Source organism: Pinus tabuliformis, chromosome 1_2 (assembly GCF_031772625.1).
Source record: "Pinus tabuliformis cultivar Carrire ecotype Pingquan chromosome 1_2, CPIR1, whole genome shotgun sequence".
Classification (NCBI taxonomy): Eukaryota; Viridiplantae; Streptophyta; class Pinopsida; order Pinales; family Pinaceae; genus Pinus; species Pinus tabuliformis.
Genome location: NC_142298.1, coordinates 1,317,309,387 through 1,317,328,480, shown reverse-complemented (window position 1 = coordinate 1,317,328,480; position 19,094 = coordinate 1,317,309,387). Strand labels below are relative to the sequence as shown.

The window sequence follows — 19,094 nt, the reverse complement described above, 5'->3', positions numbered from 1 at the left end:
GACACTCTTTGTCTCGGCCTACAGTCATAATCCACTTATAATTATGATAAGAAGGATTCTAGTGATCCCACAAAAATGCACTTTCATGACCTCGGCATAGTGATCTTAGTCATAATAAAGGATGACAAGTATGAGCGGTCTCATATCATGATGTTACATAATCTACAGCAGGTGTAGTTGCAAGGTTTGAAGAATATGTAGAAACCATCTATGTTGTAATCTCAATAAGGAACAGCATGAAGATGAATGAGCAGCATGATGATGGATAAGACGGCATGCTGATGTGTGAGACAGCATGATGATGTATGACGCAGTATGATGGGCATGATAAATAAGCATGATGATGAGAGCAGGAGCAGCTCAGTCATCTAGGTTCAACACATGTGACAGTACAGCATGGTGTCACACGGTGATGTGCAGCAAATGGACGAAAGGAAGCACTATGATAGGTGAAGGAGTCACCTCAGAGAATCAGTTGAAGCAATATGTCTTCAACTGATCTCATGCGATATCATAAGTCAAAATATAGACTTCTATTGTAAATGTACTATCTCTCTCACTTTCTCTGCTAAACTTTGAAGAACATAAAAGAAGAATTGATCAAGGGTTCCCCACATTGGGGTTTGTCCCTGGCTGGCGCCACATCTTGTGTCCTCTTGTCTTGGCTTGTCTTCTGCGATTTATATTTATGTTCTATCTGCAGTTTACTTTAATGCTGATGTGATTCCTAACTATGAAAATTTAAATAAATTGCTCTAGCATAGAACATACCTAAACTTAACACATATGGTATTGTTGTTGTGCATTGTTGAGTAAATTGCTACTATGTATAGACTAAATGCCTAGAGGGAGTGAGAGTACATTGAGCAGAGCTTGAATAGCTAAGGTTTTTGTTTGGCCAAAATTTCTTAGGGGTTGTTATTGATGGGACAACACATAGTGCAATGATTGTATGGCATAGATAGTGATGACTGTAGTTTGATGTAGTGACAGAGATTGTGGCGAACTTTATCTTCTATCTTCAGGGTGGCAGGGTGGTACAAGTCAGGAGAGCAGAGTCTCCTTTAGGTCGGAGCCTAAGAAAACTTCAAGCCAGCAGGGTGGTGATAGGGTAGGTTGGAGCCTGCATAGGGCATTGGAACGTCCTTTCAGTGGAAGCTAATAAAGCTAGGGCATTGGAGCATCCTTTCAATTGCAGCTTGTAGACTAGGGTGTGGGAGTATCCTTCAGGTTGGAGCTTGTAAACTAGGGGGTTGGAGCCTCCTTCAATTCGAGATGAAAATCTTGGAAGTTGGAGCTAAATAATTGATGTAAATTATTGAAGACAAATATTAAGAAACGTTCGGTGGTTTTTCTCACGGAAGGGTTTCCACCTAAAATCTGTTGTCTACTATCTTGATGTTTGTGCATGGTTGAATTGTGTTGTTTATTGTTCATGTGGTGTGATGATAATTTATTGAAAGTAATGCTCTAAAAATTAAAATATACTAATTGAAAAAAAATATTGATTCACCCTTCTCTCAATATTTCCAACAGAGACATTACAAGACAGAAAAATATATCAAGTCGTTTCATTAATAAGCTTCGAGGACAAAGCTTTTCTAAAGTGAAAGGCAACATTATGAATGAAAATAATTAATAATTAAATAGTAGTTAACAATGATTAGTACACTGAGGCGGCATGTCTTAAAGGACATGACTGTTCATGACCGTTAGTCTATGGGACACTCAGTTGTTACGAAATCATATTCTCATTCATACATTTTATATATATGTGTATTCTCAATGGACATCTTCATATTCCAAGTATTTTGGAGTATTTAACTTTTGAGTTCGAAATTTGTTCGTTACAGTGTACAAGCCGAGTATTCTAGATTATTTAATCAAACCAGTTTAATCGCTATAGCCACAATAGTAGTTGCCGCTCACTGCAACCACATTGTTTTTCACCACCATCGATCTATTCAATAACTCCAAAGAAATAAAATATATTCTTCCACATTACTCACATAGGCAAAGTTTCTACTAGATAGCCAAATTCTAGGCTGATGTACCATTTATTTAAACAGGTGACCCTTTATTTTGACTAGAGGGGTGATGCTAAGTCATCACATATGATCGATAGTGAATATCATTACGTTTTTATTTCATTCATTCTTCCTTCCTTTCTTTTTCATTCTGTGTAAAAAAACAAGAATTATAACTAATTCACAGAATTTTGTAAATTGACAATGGCAAAGTATGCACCAAAAACAAATAACACATAAAATTATAAATAATATGTTTATATGATTACCTGCTAGCTTTCTAAAAAATTATAAGCTTCCACTTAAAACATTTATTGTAACTTAAATAATGGAAGAATCTGCCTAATAATGAGAATCATTTTTTGTGATAAAGAAAACAGAGGGATAGTATTAATACCCATAAATGACCAAAAATGAGGAAAATGTACCAAATATATCAAGAAAGGGCCTAGAGTATCTCAAACCAATCTTACATAAAATAAGACTCAATTTGCAGATGTACTTAATTACATAAAATGAACGCAGTCATTAAAATCCTTGTAGTATCTATCTCTTACAATGCCTCTGTCTATGGATGCATGAGATTGAGAAAGAAGAATATATAAAATTGTTCTTGAGTAACAAAAACGGCATATGGAACCTGGCATTACAACATTCATAAGCATAGAAAGGGATTGTACAAAGAATCTGCAACATGCACTAAGGATTAAGCTTAAAGCTTAAATAACAAAAAAAGAGAGTATTATAGGTAAGAAATGCATTCTCCGGTAATAAGTTGTGGACCAATTAGAGAAGAACACAGCGTGCAGTTCAGATCCTCCTCCAGTGCTTCCCCTCGACAACCTTCTATCTAAAGTTTTCTCCATTTAGCCTCGGATTTTAGGGGAGACAGATCCAGAGGACCCTAATCTGCTTGCATCATTATTTGTATTCCAGATCTTGGATCCATTCCCATCTTACATTTTTCTTTCATAGCAATTTTCTGCTCCAAGAGTTTGTTTTCTCAGTATTTATCTTAGACCATACTTTACCTTCTGAATCTTGCTTTTCATAGAAGTATTGGCACTCCCACTTTATATCGACATCATTGTACACAGAATTCCCATTGACCTACTATAGTCGTCATTTGTTGAACACTAATAAGATTATCTTATGTTTTCCTAGCTTACCTTGTCCAATGTATCCATACCAAAGCATTCTAATCTTGTAACCATATCGTGTGAATGCATCATGAGACAAAAGGAGGTAAACATCCTTGATTTTTGACATCTATTACTTCCAGTAATGATAACCAACCCACATATAATACAGAGATTTAGAGTCACTATCAGTATCTAAGCATTGATGCGCAGGATGTCCTGAATCTCAAGAATAACGAACAAGAAGGATATGATAGTATGTTATGAGCCTTGTCAAAATAAACAATGTTCGAACCAAAAGTTCATATCAGTGATCTTACCTTTGCTACTTTAAGACTTTCTTGAGAGAAATCACTTTCAGAAGCTTCATCTAGAACATCAAACTCATATCCAGCATCGCCATCATTGGCTTCATTTTTGGATTGTTCCCTTGGACTCTTTTTATCAACTTCAGTTCCCTTACAATACACAAGGTCTCCTTCAACAATTTTCTCAACACCTGTTCGACACAAACTTCAGCTGTCAGAAAATCCAGCAACATCAAACCATATTATAAAACAGAAGAAGAAATACAACATAACATATAATGTGTAAAAAAAATAACTTGCATTTGCTGTAAATTGTAACAGACATAAAGGGTCCTTTTGGAAAGAATTTTGCAAACAAAACCGGGATAACCCTAAATATGAGTTCAGCTTACCATTCACAGACAGATGGCCAAACAGAAATTGCTAATAAGTGTTTGGAAACTTACCTCCATTGCTTTGTGACAGATAAGCAGGTATCATGGGCGCCAGTTTGTTGAAAATTGGCAGCTTTGGGATGAATTTCCCAAAGAGAAACCCAACTACCCCAAAGAGAATTCAATTGGATACAAGAGAAAGTATTATTAATGTGTTTGGCACTCCTCTCATTATTATTTGATGTGACAATTTATTTGGGCAAGCATTCATGACGGCTCCAATATCAAGACATATATTAGCAATTTTGAATTTATGTTTTCCCTCCAAATTCAAGTCGACCTCATAATATTTACAAGTCAGCCTAACCCAAAGGTTGTGTCCCTTCTTATGATGAAACAACTACATATAGGCATCTATCCTTCTCCGTTTGTCACGTGCAACTCACAATTCTGTGGCACATCTTCTGTGACCTACTGGAGGTGTCTTCTGTGGCGTATTGGTAGCATCATCTGTGGCCTATTGGGGGCTACATCTGCAGCCTAATGTGACATATCTCTGTGGCCTAACAGTAGCATCTCTGCGGCCTACTTGTGCCCATCTCTTTGGCCTACTGGTGGTTGTCTCTGCGGCCTAATGGTGGCCATCTCTACAGCTATTTGAGGCACCTTCTGCAGCCCTGACTAAGGCATTTTCTATGGCCTTAATTGTGGCATCTCTGTGGCTATTTGAGGCATTTTCCGTGGTCCTCTACTCTAGATCTTCTGCGGCCTACTACAGCCCTATCTCTGTGATTACATGCGGCCTACCTGTGGCTTTTCTTTATGAATATCTGTGGCCTTCTTGTGGATCTCTGCGGCCTTCTTCCTCAGACCTTTTTCGGCCAATATCAGCGGTTTCTTTGATGACATTCGTGGCCTATTTCAGTGTGCACAGGGCTAAATATAGGAGGGCTGAAAAGGATATCCAAAACTTAGTATCGTTTGGGTTGTACAATAATGACAGCGACAATGATAACGTATAGCATGGACATATGATAAGGACTCTTGATAACGATGATGTATGGCAATGGCATATGACAGTTATGCATGACAGTGACATTTGGTCTTGTGACAAAGATGAATGAGAGTATTGCAGTTATGTTTGTTTCATGTAACAGTGACATATGACACAGACAATTGTCCCTAGTTGTTCCTCTATGACAGATGTGATAGTGCCTCTATGACAATGATATGTTACAGTGCCTCTATGATAGTGATGTGTGATAGCGCCTCTATGACAGTGATGTGTGATAGTGCTTCTATAGTGATGTGTATTGTTGACCACTGGAGTGGCACTTGATGATTATATGAAGACTCCATGCCCAAGGATGATCCAAAGGACACGTACCATCAGATATCATTAGTCAACAGAGTTTTTTAGCTCTACTTCTATCTTCTCATCATCTTTCTTGTACCCAGATTCCACACCCTACAGGGAATTATAATAAGTGATACTAGTAATGATAAGTTTTTGAATCTGTAACAGGCCTAGGATGTTGAGACTCGATCAGCAAACAAGTACACCTTGGAGTGTTTTTTTTATCTGGTTAATTATCCCTTTTTTTTTCAGAGGCGGATAATTTTCTGGATTTCTTCACTCATTTTTACCCCAAAGTCAGGGTGACGGTTTGCAGGTTGAGCCCCTTACACATCTTAGTGTCTAGAGTCGATGTATAGTACCATACTACATCACACAAAAAATCTCGTGGAATTTGGCTAGGTCTAAGTAGGATTTTTTAATAATTAAAGATTTCCCACAAAATGGGGGTTTTTAATTTTTTTCGATGTAATGATGTAAATAAATGGTCTTAGGAAATGTATGGAGTGTGTGACTACTCGAAATTCATCCTCAAAGACCCAGCATTATCCTAGGACCCACTTTGAGGGTCAAAAAATGACTCATAGTCCCTCAAAAGCCAAATTTCCTAGTGACAATGGCAAAAAATGAGAAAAAATGAGAAAAATTCAATAACTGGAAAAATTTCTAAATTTTTCCAAAATCAAAGAAAGTTAACCAAATGACATGGCAGTTCCAAATGAAATTCAAAGGTGATGTGGCAGTTACATTGAGCCCACCAAAAAGGCGCTAGCTCAATTACAACTCAAAGTCAAAGCAAGTCAAGGGGTGGTCAAAAAGCAATCAACAAGGCAACACGATGAAGTTTGGAGACACCATGAATTATTTAAAAGTGGATTTGATTTAATTTAAAGTCTAATGTTAAAGGTAATATGAGTGAGGAATGGACCCCACTCATTTTCCATTGTATACGTATATTCCAAGCTAAAGTTTCATGCACATGCCAAATGAACTCCACGCAGCCAGGCAAAGTAAAGTTTCAACGCACATGCTAAATCAGAAAATCAACGCTGATATGAGATTGGTTTGGTGAGAGATTTGTGGAGATTGGTCTCCACATACTTCCATACACTTGTACGCTAATTACTCCTGGCAGGTTTCCACGCATTTTACACATCAGTCAACACACTAGCAATATCCATATGCTGATCTGTTTGGCAACTCTACCCACAGGTAGATTTGGCATAGGAACTCGTGGAACTTGGTTGTTGAGACTTCAGTGGGAGTGTGCTCCCTTTTTTTCCCATCAGATTTCACACTTGGCAGCCCATCAAATCAGTATTTGCAGCAGGTGATATGCAGCAAAGTAACACGCAGTCAAACAGCAACCTATGAAAATTATGAACAGCAGTTTGTTGGTTCAAATTGCAAGGTGTCACACCATGTTTTTTTTTACAAATTCATTGGGAATGCACTGGAGTTTATAGCAACTAAGGAGTTGTCTGCCCATTCCACCAGCATTCATACACATGGCAGCAGTGAGACACACACAAGTTACCAATGGATGAATGCTGATTCTCAAGGGAGATATACACAGCCAGTTAGGGAGCAGTTTACAACAGTGATCTCCAGCACTTGGACAGTTCTTGCAGCCACTAGCAAATTTGTTTTTTGCTTTGGGATCTTCACCCTTCCACTTGTCACTTGCACTCACATTGGGATTGACTCCCATTTGCCTATTTAAATCAGCTTTGGCTCTCATCTTTGATCACGTAGGATGAGTTGTTGAGCTTGCGGAGACTCTGCTGAATTTTGTATTCATCTTTCATATAAATAAAAAAAGTCTTTGGGGTTACTAGCTTCTCTTGTGGTGCATTCTTTGGTTGATGAGGTATACCTGTTTCATTTGATGTTATTATTCATTTGATTTTACATTGATATCTAGTTGTTTTTTGTGCATTTGCCTGAGGGCATTATTGTCTAAGGAGGAGAGATTTGCAGCTATCTCAAATCTCCTTTGGGCTTGGTATATTTTGTGCTCTTGTTGTAGCTTGTTATTTTCGGTTGAATGACAAGCTCAACTTGGCCTCTATATGCCAAGTCTCTTTTGCACTAACAATTGGTTTGCAGGCATTTTTGTGTTCAAAGGATAGGTTGCCAACTCTATTGGAATGTGAGGACTTCTTCGGTTGGAATAGTCACCTACAAGGATATCAAAGATCTCACAAGTTGTTCAAGCCAACAATCTCATAAGACATCAAGAGATTTATTTAGGAGGGGGTTTCATGAGCCCTTTGCTTCTTTTCCATCTTGAAAACTATCATATATTTTCTTCTTTCATTTGTGCGCGTATTGGTTTATCCAGCATTTGAGGCCCTATTTCTTTTGCATGCTAATTCTTCTGCTTGCTTTCTTACAAGTGTTCTTGGAGGCAATTCAAGTTTGAAAAAAGCGAGATAAAGCATAAGCTAAGTAACCCTTTTCCATTTGGAAACTCAAGTCCAAGTTTATTTGGGCTTTCATTTGAAAGCATTTCAGTTCACTCTAAGCAAAAAAACAAAACAATTTCATTTCTTAAAGAGCAATATTTTGAAGGCACTGGTTGTTTATGTATTTCATGCTTATCTTATGTGTTTATGGTTATTGCTCATATCAGTTTTGCTTATAAATCTTAAAGAAATAATGTATTTAACTCTAACTATTCTCCTAGACACTCACATCTTTTTTAACTTTAATTTTCATTAGGGACCACCCCCCTTAGCTAACCTAGGAGATAGCTCAAACGGAGAGAGTCGTGATTAGTGTGACAGCCCCTTCCCTGAGCTCCCTGCCACCAACCACACCTTGTGGGGTTGAAGGCTTTTCTCACTGACTTGTAGGTAGGTGCAGGCGGCAGGGTCAACATTTTTGGCGTCGTTGCCAAGGACAAGCTTTCTTTTACCTAAGAAATCGACTAACCTTTTGGCATTAACATTTTTGAACTTTAGATTTAGAGTCTTGCTCAAGTGCCAACTCCACTCAATCCAAATTTTGCAAGAGTCTCTACTTGAGAAATTCAAGTGGTCTAGTTAGCCCCTCTCCTAATCCTGAAAGGGTTTTTAGAAAGAGGTTGAATAGACTTTCTCGTAGTATAGCTCTTGCTAGTCTTCTGCAAGAGGCTATTTCTGATATTCATTTGCTTTTTCAAGAACAAGTAGAACCTAGCATCATGAATGATCTTTTTGCTCCTTGCGACTTCACTAACATAAATGGCTATCCTCACAATATCCCTAACAAGGCTATTGAAAAGTTGTCTTCCTTTCAAGGTAACAATGCCATTAGTGCTACATCACATGTGAAAAACTTTAATGTGTGTATCTTTAAATGGTGTAACACTGCTAATTATGAGGATGTGAAGATGAGACTTTTTGTTTTATCTTTAGAAAATGATGCTCTTGATTGGCTCACTGAGCAACCTGCTAACTCATATAACTCTTTACAAGCCATTCTAACTGCATTTTTAGATAAGTTTGGAGAGAAGAAGGAAAATAGGCATTTGATCAATGCCATTAGCAACATGAAGAAAAATGAGAATGAAACCATGGAGGAGTTTAACAAGAGATTCAATGAATTAGTAAAAAGCATGCCTGCTACTGTTAAACTTCCTGATGAATTTCTTTTATGCTCATATCCAGATGCTTTTGGGGTTGACACTGCCTATGAGTTGAGGAGGAAGGAGCCTACGAATCTGAGTGTAGCTCAATCTGAAGCCTTGAAGATAGAAAGGGCTAGAAAGCAATTAGGAAAATCTAAAATTCCTGGTTTCAATAGAGGGCCATCGAAACCGAATGATTCCAAAGGCAAGGCCAAAGAAGAGACTACATGTGATCCTATTAAGGAGTTAACCCAACTCATCAAGAGTATGGAGGCAAATCACACCAGTCAAATCAATGCTATCCAAAATCAATTAGTGGCCATGAAAAGAAATCAAGGTGGGAGATTCCCAAATAGAGGAAATGATAGATGGCAAAAGAGATGACCTCCCAATGACCATAGGCCACCTAATCCACTCGAGTCTACAAACTTAGTTGATGATTCCATGCCTTATTGTAGACCTTGCGATGACATATATGATGAACTCACTTGTCCTTATGCAAGAAGGATCCTAGAAGGAGATATGATGGGAACAAGTGAACAAATCAATGTAGTTGGAAAAGAGCATCATTTGTCCTTGGAAAATTGGATGGAAGTTATGGAAAGTAGTCAGAAGGTAAATAAAAAGTCTCCATCCTCCTATAGTATAAATAATTTTGAAGATTTGGATAGGATCACTGAATTATATGGAGAGAAGCCTTCATCAACTCAGATTTTAGAGATAGCCAAGGATAAGGAAAGGGGAAAGAATAAAGAAAGAAATCATAGTAAAACTTTCACTCCACCCACATCGAAGTTGAATATTGACTTGGGAGGATGGATTAATAATGCTAAGATTTTAGTTCCTATCACTGAAATCATGAAGATTCCCTCCCAAAGATATAAATTGTTGAAAGCCATTGATGCTCCCAATGGAAAAGAAATGTCTAATTTTTCTAAGGATAGATACGAGGATACCCCTATCACTCTACAAAGTAGTGATATGTGTAGAGATAACAGGGACCACCAACCTTTTTTCATCACTATGTTGGTCAATGGAATGCTTTTACACAATTGTATGTTTGACTCTGGGGCATCATCTTCTGTCATCACCAAGAAAGTCATGAATCAGTGAAATTTGAGGATTTCTAGATCCTACCACAACATTTGTGCAATGGATTCAAAGACTATTGAAGTGTGTGGTTTGATAAAAGATCTTCAAGTCTACTTAGTTGTACATCCTGACATTATGATCACCATGGATTTTGCGGTGATTGATGTGCCTGATGCTTTGGGGGGGGGGGGGTGTTGTTATTGTCTAGAAAGTGGGGAGCTGATATTCGAGGTAGTTTCCAAATGGATTTAAGTTATGCTACCATCCCTAATAGTGACGACATCATGGTTAGATTGGACAAGGAACTGGAGAGAAAGTTTCATATAGAAAATCCCAAGGAGCCTCATAATGAAATTGTGTATGAATCTGATAACTTGGGAAATTATGCTATCCTAGCTAATCCTTTTCCTCCTTTGCAGAAGGAAGTTGATTGTAAGAAAGATGGAGTTTGGCATATGAATTTTGATGGTGCCCATTCTAGGTATGGTAAGGGTGCTGGAATTGTCCTTACCTCCCCTCTTGGTCACATCTTCAAGTTTGCCTATAGATTGTAATGCAATGCAACCAACAATGTAGCAGAGTATGAGGCTCTATTGGTGGGTCTTGAGTTGGCAAAAGACTTGAGGATGAAGTTGCTTAGTATCAAGGGGGATTCTGATCTAGTCATTCTTCAAACTAAGAATCAATTTGCATGCAAGAATGATAGATTAAAGAGTATCAAAATGTTGTTTGAGATAATATGGAATATTTTGATGCATTAGACCTTCAAGCAATTCCTAGGGAAGGAAATAAACAAGCTGATGAGCTAGTTGTTGTTGCATCTACATTACAGCTTGGAGAACTTGGTGGATGATAAAATTAAGATGGAGATTATCTTTAGCCCATCAGTTCTTGATAATCTAGAGCATTGGAAAATCTTTAATGATGAAAGCCAACTGGTTCGTTTTTAAATAACATGGAGGAATTTTCTGAAATTAAGGTTGGCTACAAAGAGGAAGGATGTGATTATGAGGAGTGTAATGTGGTGACAAATCCCACTCCTAGGGAACGTGTAGCCTTGGAGCAAGTGTTTGACAGACATGATGCATCAAAGAGAAAAGATGATAAGAAAATTGACCCAACGGAATTCATTGAAGTGAATATTGGTACCAATGAGCAAGAAAGGAAGAATCTGATAAATTTACTTCATGAATATAGAGATGTTTTGGCTTTTTCATATGATGAGTTGAAAGGTTATAGGGAAGATGTTATGGAACATACGATCCCTCTTAAGGATGAAAATGTCAAACCCTTTAGGCAAAAACATAGGCAAATCAATCCTAACTTAGCCCCATTAATGCAAAAGGAATTGCAAAAGATGCTTCAGGCTGGTATTATTGCTCACACTAGGCATTCCACGTGGTGTTCAAACTTGGTTATTGTGAGGAAGAAGAATGGATCAATCAGGGTGCGTGTAGACTTTCAAAATCTTAATTTAGCCTTTAAAAAAGATAATTACCCTTTACCTAATATGGAAACATTATTGCAAAGGGTAACAGGATCTGGAATGATGTCTTTGTTCGAAGGATTTTCAAGATACAACCAAGTCTTGGTGAAGAAGGAGGATAGACATAAGACAACATTCACCACACCATGGGGTGTTTTTGAATATTTGAGGATGCCTTTTGGATTAATGAATGTTGGAGCAACTTTTCAAAGGGCTATGGACTATGCCTTTAAGGGTCTAATTGGGAAATTTATTGAGATCTATCAAGATGATTTAACTGTTTTTTCTAAAAATGGAATTTCCCATATAGGCCACTTAAGGAAAATTTTCGATAGGTGTAGAGAGTATGGAATATCCTTAAATCCTGCTAAATCTATTTTTGGAGTGACTGAAGGGAAGTTTCTTGGTCACATCATTTCAAAGGATGGGATCAAGATTGACCTTGAAAGAGTTGAGGCTATTCAAAAGATTCCTTTGCCTCATAATATTAAAACCCTTCAATCCTTCTTAGGAAAGATTAATTTCCTTAGAAGGTTCAGTCCAAAATATGCTAAGATTGTCAAACCCATCCAAACCCTCTTAAAGAAAGATGTTAAGTTTGTTTGGGGAAATGAGGGTAGAAAAGGTTTTCGGGAAATAAAGGATTCTATTGTCAATGCACCTATTCTAATAAGCCCTGATTATTCAAAGGAGTTTTTGATTTTATCTTTTGCATCCAAAGATACTATTGTTGGGGTGTTGCTTCAAAAGAATAATGAAGGGAATAAGCAACCCATTGCTTTTATGTGTAGGTCCCTTAAAGGGTCTGAGTTGAAGTATAACACCATGGAGTGTGAAAATTCTATCACTGCAGCAACTGATTTACTTTTCCTACTTATGTCATCATAAGTTATTCATGAAATTACTTCAACAAACATTAAAATAAATATTGTCGCAGATATCACATTGTAATACAGAAACAAACATATGCACACATTGACAGTTATTTTGGACTAATGTCCCCGGAAAAACCCAATGTGGGAAAACCAGTGCAACAAGGGAAGAGTTTATTATTCAACAATTTTCTAGTACAACAGGGTGCCAAACTGGCTTACCCATTGCAAGACAAATTTCCAGCACTTCTTCTGAACCCAGCATAGGCCCTACTAACCTCTGTGTCAGCCTCAAACCCCTCTCAGTCAACCTAAAACCCTCTGCGTCAGCCTATTGAGGCTTTGCGCAGCCTCTCTGGCCTTTTGTGTCACTCCTGCAGCCTCTGCGTGGATGACGCAGGCCTTGTTGGCTCTACGCAGTCTCTGCTGCCTTTGTGTGGCTTCCTCTGGCCCTACATCTAACTCTTCTGCCTCTTCTCAACAAACACCACTCCAGAAATTGAAATGACCGGTCTCCCTCACTGTCTCCTCCAAGTGACCCTCAAGCCTTCTCTTATACTTTTCTCATTGACAAATCAAAGGCCGAGATTAAGTCCCTAATTAAAGGCTAAGATTAGATCTGGCTTGATCCATGTCTTTTGGACCATTCTAACACAGTCTCATATTAATACACATTAAAATTTTATTTTCCCTAAGTTTAGACTTAGGGACTCCATTAAAAATATTAATTATTTTAATATCTCCTGAACTGTTTAGAATCTGCCCAAACCCTTTCTAGGTATTGGAGATCTCATGTGCCCCAACCTCTCCACCAAATTTCGTGGCTAAAGAACATCCGATGCTACCCCAAATCAACACTCCCTCTTAGCAAGGATTGTGCTCTAGTAATACTCCTCACTGAGTATCACCCTGATCATCCAGCATCGGTCCCTGTGTTGATGTTAAGCCTCCTTGCCCAACATGCTCTGCATTGTTGCATCCTGTACTGCTGCCCATGAATCTGCTACTACCACTGCTGCATCTGTACGACAGCTCCCTCTGCATTCATGCTACTGCTGGTCCTTTCTCCCAACAGTGCATCCACACTGCAACTCCCTCTGCATTTGTGCTGCTACTAGTCTTTCTTCCAACATTGCAACTCCCTCTTCATTCGTGCTGCTAACACACTACTTCTGAAAGGGGTTCTTTACCATCACCATATTTTCCCTGAAGTAGTCAAATTTTGACTTTCCAAGGGGCTTGGTGCGCATATCTGCCACTTGTTCTCCTGTAGGAGTGTAGCTCAACTATATAGCTCATCGTTGGACACAGTCTCTAACAAAGTGAAACCGGATATCAATATGCTTCGACCTATCATGGAATACTGGATTCTCAAAGAGTTTGATGCAACTCTGTTTATCACAAATGATCCTAGTCGCCTCTATATTTCTTCTGAATAGATTTACCAGCAGTTTTCTAAGACATATGGCCTCACACGAAGCTATGCTTGTTGCCATATATTCTGCCTCAGACGAGCTCAGAGCCATGGACTCTTGTTTCCTACTATGCGAGGAGGTCATTCTTGATCCAATGTTGAAAAAGTACCCAGAGGTACTTTTCCGATCCATTGAACTTCCTACCCAATCTGCATTAGTAAATCCACTCAACCTGATATCCTTCCCCTTGGTGTATAAGAGCCCATAATCAATTGTTCCCTATAAATATTTGAGAACGTGTTTGGCTGCTGCCTAGTGCACCCTCTTTGGTTCCACCATGAAATGACTGAGGGTGTTGATAGCGTAACAAATATCTGGCCTGGTATTGACTAGATACATCAGGGACCCTTTGAGTTGTCAGTATAGGGTGGGATCGACATCCTTGTCTTCTGATGCATCAATCTTCTTACAGTTGGTGATCATTGGCGTAGCCATAAGTCTACAGTCTCCCATCCCGAGCCTTTTCAATATTTCTGTAGCATACCTCCCTTGCCCAAAGAAGATTTCTCCTTTCTGTTGCCAAACTTCCAACCCTAGGATGTAGTGCATTCGTCCCAGATCCTTCATATCGAACTCTGTGGCTAGATTCTTCTTGCAGTCCTCAATGAGTCTAGATGATCCTGTCAAGAAGAGATCATCCACATATAATACTAAGATAAGTGGCTCTTTCTCTACGACCAGATAGTAAAGATTCGGATCCACGTCACTCTTGACAAATCCCATCTTCTACAAGTAGCGATCTATTCGACCATACCACGCTCTTGGTTCCTGCTTCAACCCATAAAAGGCTTTCTTCAGTCTGCATACATAAGACTTCTAGTCATGAGTTTCAAAGCCCTCTAGCTATTTAATGTATACCTCTTCTTCTATTACCCCGTTCAAAAATGTCGTCTTGACATCCATCTGATGGATCTCCCATCCCATCTGGGCTGCAAGAGATATCACGGTCCTAATAGATGTATACCTAGCTATCAAGACGAAGGTTTCCTCATAGTCAATCCCTTCCTTTTAAGCATACCCCTTAGCCACAAACCCGGCCTCATATTTTTCAACACTATCATCCGCAGCATATTTGATCTAGTAGCATCTTGAACCGACCACAGATCTGTCTTGAGGCCTTGACACCACCTCCCAAACATCGTTCACCATTATGGAGTTATACTCCTCCACCATCGCATCTAGCCTGACCTGATGCTGTGCTGCCTCCTTGAAACTGGCAGGCTCCCCATCCTAAGCTATTAACGCCTGATACCTGTCTAGCTGTTTTCGCTCCCTCTTATTGTTCCTTGGCTCTTCGATGAAGTTCTCTGCATCACGCAAAATCTGACTAAGTTCCCTGCTGGTTCTTCCTCTGCCAGTAGGTGCTTCTGTTCGCTCCTCCTCCTCATCCTAAGAATCTTCCTGACCTGAGGAAGAATTCTTCACTTCTGTTGGTTGAAGAGGCATGACCAACGGATCCTCTTTCAACTGCTCCTAGGAAGGCATTTCGCGAGATCTTCTGAAAGCTTTGTCCTCCATGAACTTTACATCTCGTCGTACTACTACCTTCTTGCTCCCTGGAAGATAGATTCTACATGCCTTCGCGTTCTCGGTATATCCCACCAGATACCCCTTTTCTGCAGTCTGATCCGGCTTCTACCTCTTTTCTTCGGGTATGCGGCAATATACTAAACTCCCAAATATCCTGAAATGACTAACTTCAGGCATCTTCCTAGTGAAGACTTTCTCTGGAGTAATTTTGCCAAATGCCCGATGAGGAGTCTTGCTCTGAACGTAGACAGTTGTGTTGCATGCTTCTGCCCACAGGAATTTTGGCATATCCTGATCATACAGCATGGCCCTAGCTGCTTCTACAATAGTCCTGTTTTTCCTTTCTGCTACCCATTCTTCTTCGGATTGTAGGGAGTTGTCCACTCTCTTCTGATGCCCTTCTTAGCGCAATAATCAGTGAAGTCCTTATCGACATACTCTCCACCATTATCTTAGCGCAAGACTTTTATTTTCTTACCAGTCAGATTCTCCACTAGAGCCTTGAACTCCTTGAATCGACAGAAAACCTCATCCTTGGTTTTCAAAAAATAAATCCAAATTTTCCTCAAGCGATCATCAATGAAAGTAAGGAAATACTCGACACCGCTGAGAGCTTTGACGAGCATAGGTCCACAGATATCTAGGTGTATCAATCCTAGTACACTCTTGGCCTTGTGTTTGCTCCTAGGAAATGCCGCCTTGGCATACTTTCCTAAAGCATATCCCCAGCATACATCATCTCGTTCCATACTGAGATCCGGAACTCCTGTTACAGTGCTTCTGAGAATTCTCCAAGCTCCATGGTGCAATTGACCCATCCTTCTGTGCCATAGTTCGTTCAAGTCCTTGTCCCCATGACTGCCTATTAGTGCCATTGGAGATTCTAGTTGTAATCTATACAACCGACTACTTTTGATCCGGATCTACACTTTCTTTTTCCAGCTCGGGTGTTTGACGTATACCTTTTCCTTGATGAAGTAGATGTCATAGCCCTTGCCTTATAGTTGTGACACGAAAAGTAAGTTCATCCCCAATCCTGGTACATGCAGCACATTTGTGGCACGGAACTGGTCTCCCGGTTTTGTCTAAAAAACTATGATACCCATTCCTACTGGAGTACACTTTGCCTTGTTCCCCATGGCAATTTGAAAGTTCATCTTCTCTTCTTGATATTCTAAGAAACAATCCCTGATTCCCATCATGTGCCATGAGGCTTCACTGTCTATAAACCATACTTCTTATGATGCAGCACTAGTCATGCACGCCACTTCTTCTTCCAACCTGGAAGCCAACATAGAGAAATCGAAATCTCTCTCTTGTGCAATCTTCTGAAAATCTACGTGAGTACCCTGAGGTGGATGCCTCTACATCGTGGTCTCAACCCATCACTGATTTTCCCTTTCTGTTTCTGATTACTTGCTCTGATACCATGTGAAAATTCTATCACTACAGCAACTGATTTACTTTTCCTACTTATTTCATCATAAGTTATTCATGAAATTACTTCAACAAACATTAAAATAAATATTGTTGCAGATATCACATTGTAATACAGAAACAAACATATGCACAAATTGACACAGTTATTTTGGACTAATGCCCTCGAAAAAACCCAATGTGGGAAAATCGGTGCAGCAAGGGAGGATTTTATTATTCAGCAATTTTCTAGTACAACAAGGTGCCAAACTAGCTTACCCACTGAAAGAATTTCCAGCACTTCTTCTGAACCCAGCGTAGGCCTTACTGACCTCTGCGTCAGCCTACTGAGGTTCTGCGCAACCTCTCTGGCCTTCTGCGTCACTCCTGCAGCCTCTGCATGGATGACGCAGGCCTTGTTGGCTCTGCACAGACTCTGTTGCCTCTGCATGGCTTTCTTTGACCCTACGTCTGACTCTTCTGCCTCTGCGTTGATCTCCTGTCTCTCTGCTCCGTACTTGCTGCCTCCTCACTGCTCTCCAGACCACTGGTTCAATTTCTCAGCAAACCCTACTACAGAAATTGAACCGACTGGTCTTCCTCAGTGTCTCCTCCAAGTGTCCCTCAAGCCTCTTATACTTTTCTCATTGACAAATCAACGACCGAGATTAAGTCCCTAATCAACGGCTAAGATTAAATCTGGCTTGATCCATGTCTTTTGGACTATTCTAACACAGTTTCATATTAATACACATTAATATTTTATTTTCCCTAAGTTTAGACTTAGGGGACTCCATTAAAAATATTAATTATTTTAATATCTCCTGAGTTGTTTAAAATCTGCCCAAACCCTTTCTGGGTATTGGAGATCTCATATTCCCCAACCTCTCCACCAAATTTCGTGGCTAGAGCACATCCGATGCTACCCCAAATCAACATGGAGAAGCAAGCTTATGCTTTAGTCAAGTCTCTTAAAAAATTCAGAGTTTATGTGGGGTATTCTAGGATAATTGCATTTGTTCCCCACTCTGTTGTAAAGGCTATTTTAGTCCAAGTTGATTGCTTAGGAACTCGAGCTAGGTGGATCTCGAAGATTCAAGAGTGTGATTTGGACATTAGACCTACCAAGCTTGTGAAAGGCTAGGGATTGGCCCAAATCTTGACTAAAGGAAATGAGAAAGTGATAGGAATGATTTGCCAAAATAATTTGGAATTAACTTCATCAAAACTTCAAAGATGGGTCAACTTGAATGGTATAAAGCAGTGTTGTTAAAATTGCGATAAAATCGCGATTTTATCGGAAAATCGCGATTTTATCGGAAAATCGCGATTTTTTCATCTTGCCGATCAAATCGCGATTTTTATACGAAAAAATCGCCTACTTTTTTTTTGCCGATTTTTACTGAAAAAATCGCGCTTTTTTCAAAAAATCGCGATTTTTTCGAAAAAAGCGCGATTTTTAACAAAAAAATCGTGGGGGCTCAGGACAGCATAGTTTTATAACTTTTTTTGGGTTTTTTCATGCAATGTTTTTTGAAAGAAACAAATAATTTTTGAGTGGGGTAGCTTAATGATCAAGTCTAGGCCCTAGTATGGATATGCTATTCATGGTAATGTTAAATTCTTAAAGTAAAAGTGACATTCTCCTTGATCTTCATTTTCATCCTTTTACTTAAATTTTTAACATTACCATGAAATGACTCAGGATGTTTGAGAGTGGTTCCAGCCTCATTGGATTTCATATGGAGAAAGTAGAATTTTAGATTTCAATTAAAATCCAGCAGACTTATCAGTTTTTCAGGATTTCAGGATTGGGAGATTGTAATGTTTCCAGGTGACACCACCTGCCCGGGCTACCCCTGCCACCAGTAGAGGACGTGGTCTACCTCCTATAGCTCCTACTTCTAGTTCTTCAACGTCTAGATCACATCAGACTCCACTGCCATTTCCACCTGCACGGGCACCAGCATCTACATCTAGAGGGAAAGGGAAAGCTGTGGCATTTTCTCGCAAGAGGGGCAGAGGAAATCAATAGGATTAGACTTTCATTTTATTGTATATGACATTATGACATGATGAGATACATTATCATATTTTTTGTTGATATTTTGAGGCTGAGTTGGGACTTACTATTCAGGACATGATTCAATGTTATGTGTGATTTTAGCGCTAGAAATGATATTAAACATCTTATATATTAGTTTTTTTATCATATTTATGTGTCAATGTATTTATTTTATGTTGTAGATGGTTTAGATATTAAAAAAATTGAAAAAAAATGAATATTTTTGTGCCAAACGATTTTTTCCCGCTTTTTTCCGATTTTTTCCCGATTTTAACGATTTTTTCCGCTTTTTTCCCGGCGCCGATTAAATCCCGATCGCGATGTGTGCAACACTGGTATA

The 19,094-nt window shown here is 39.1% G+C and overlaps 1 protein-coding gene across 1 annotated transcript in view; it reads right to left on the bottom strand.

Moving 5' to 3' along the window:
* The window catches only part of LOC149211073 (multisubstrate pseudouridine synthase 7-like), a 405,145-nt gene that overhangs the window by 133,094 nt on the left and 252,957 nt on the right, over positions 1-19,094 (bottom strand). Inside the window, exon 15 of the mRNA XM_089396894.1 lies at positions 3,487-3,665. Within this exon, the coding sequence (XP_089253020.1) occupies positions 3,487-3,665 (179 nt within the window). The remainder of the gene's footprint in view (positions 1-3,486; positions 3,666-19,094) is intronic.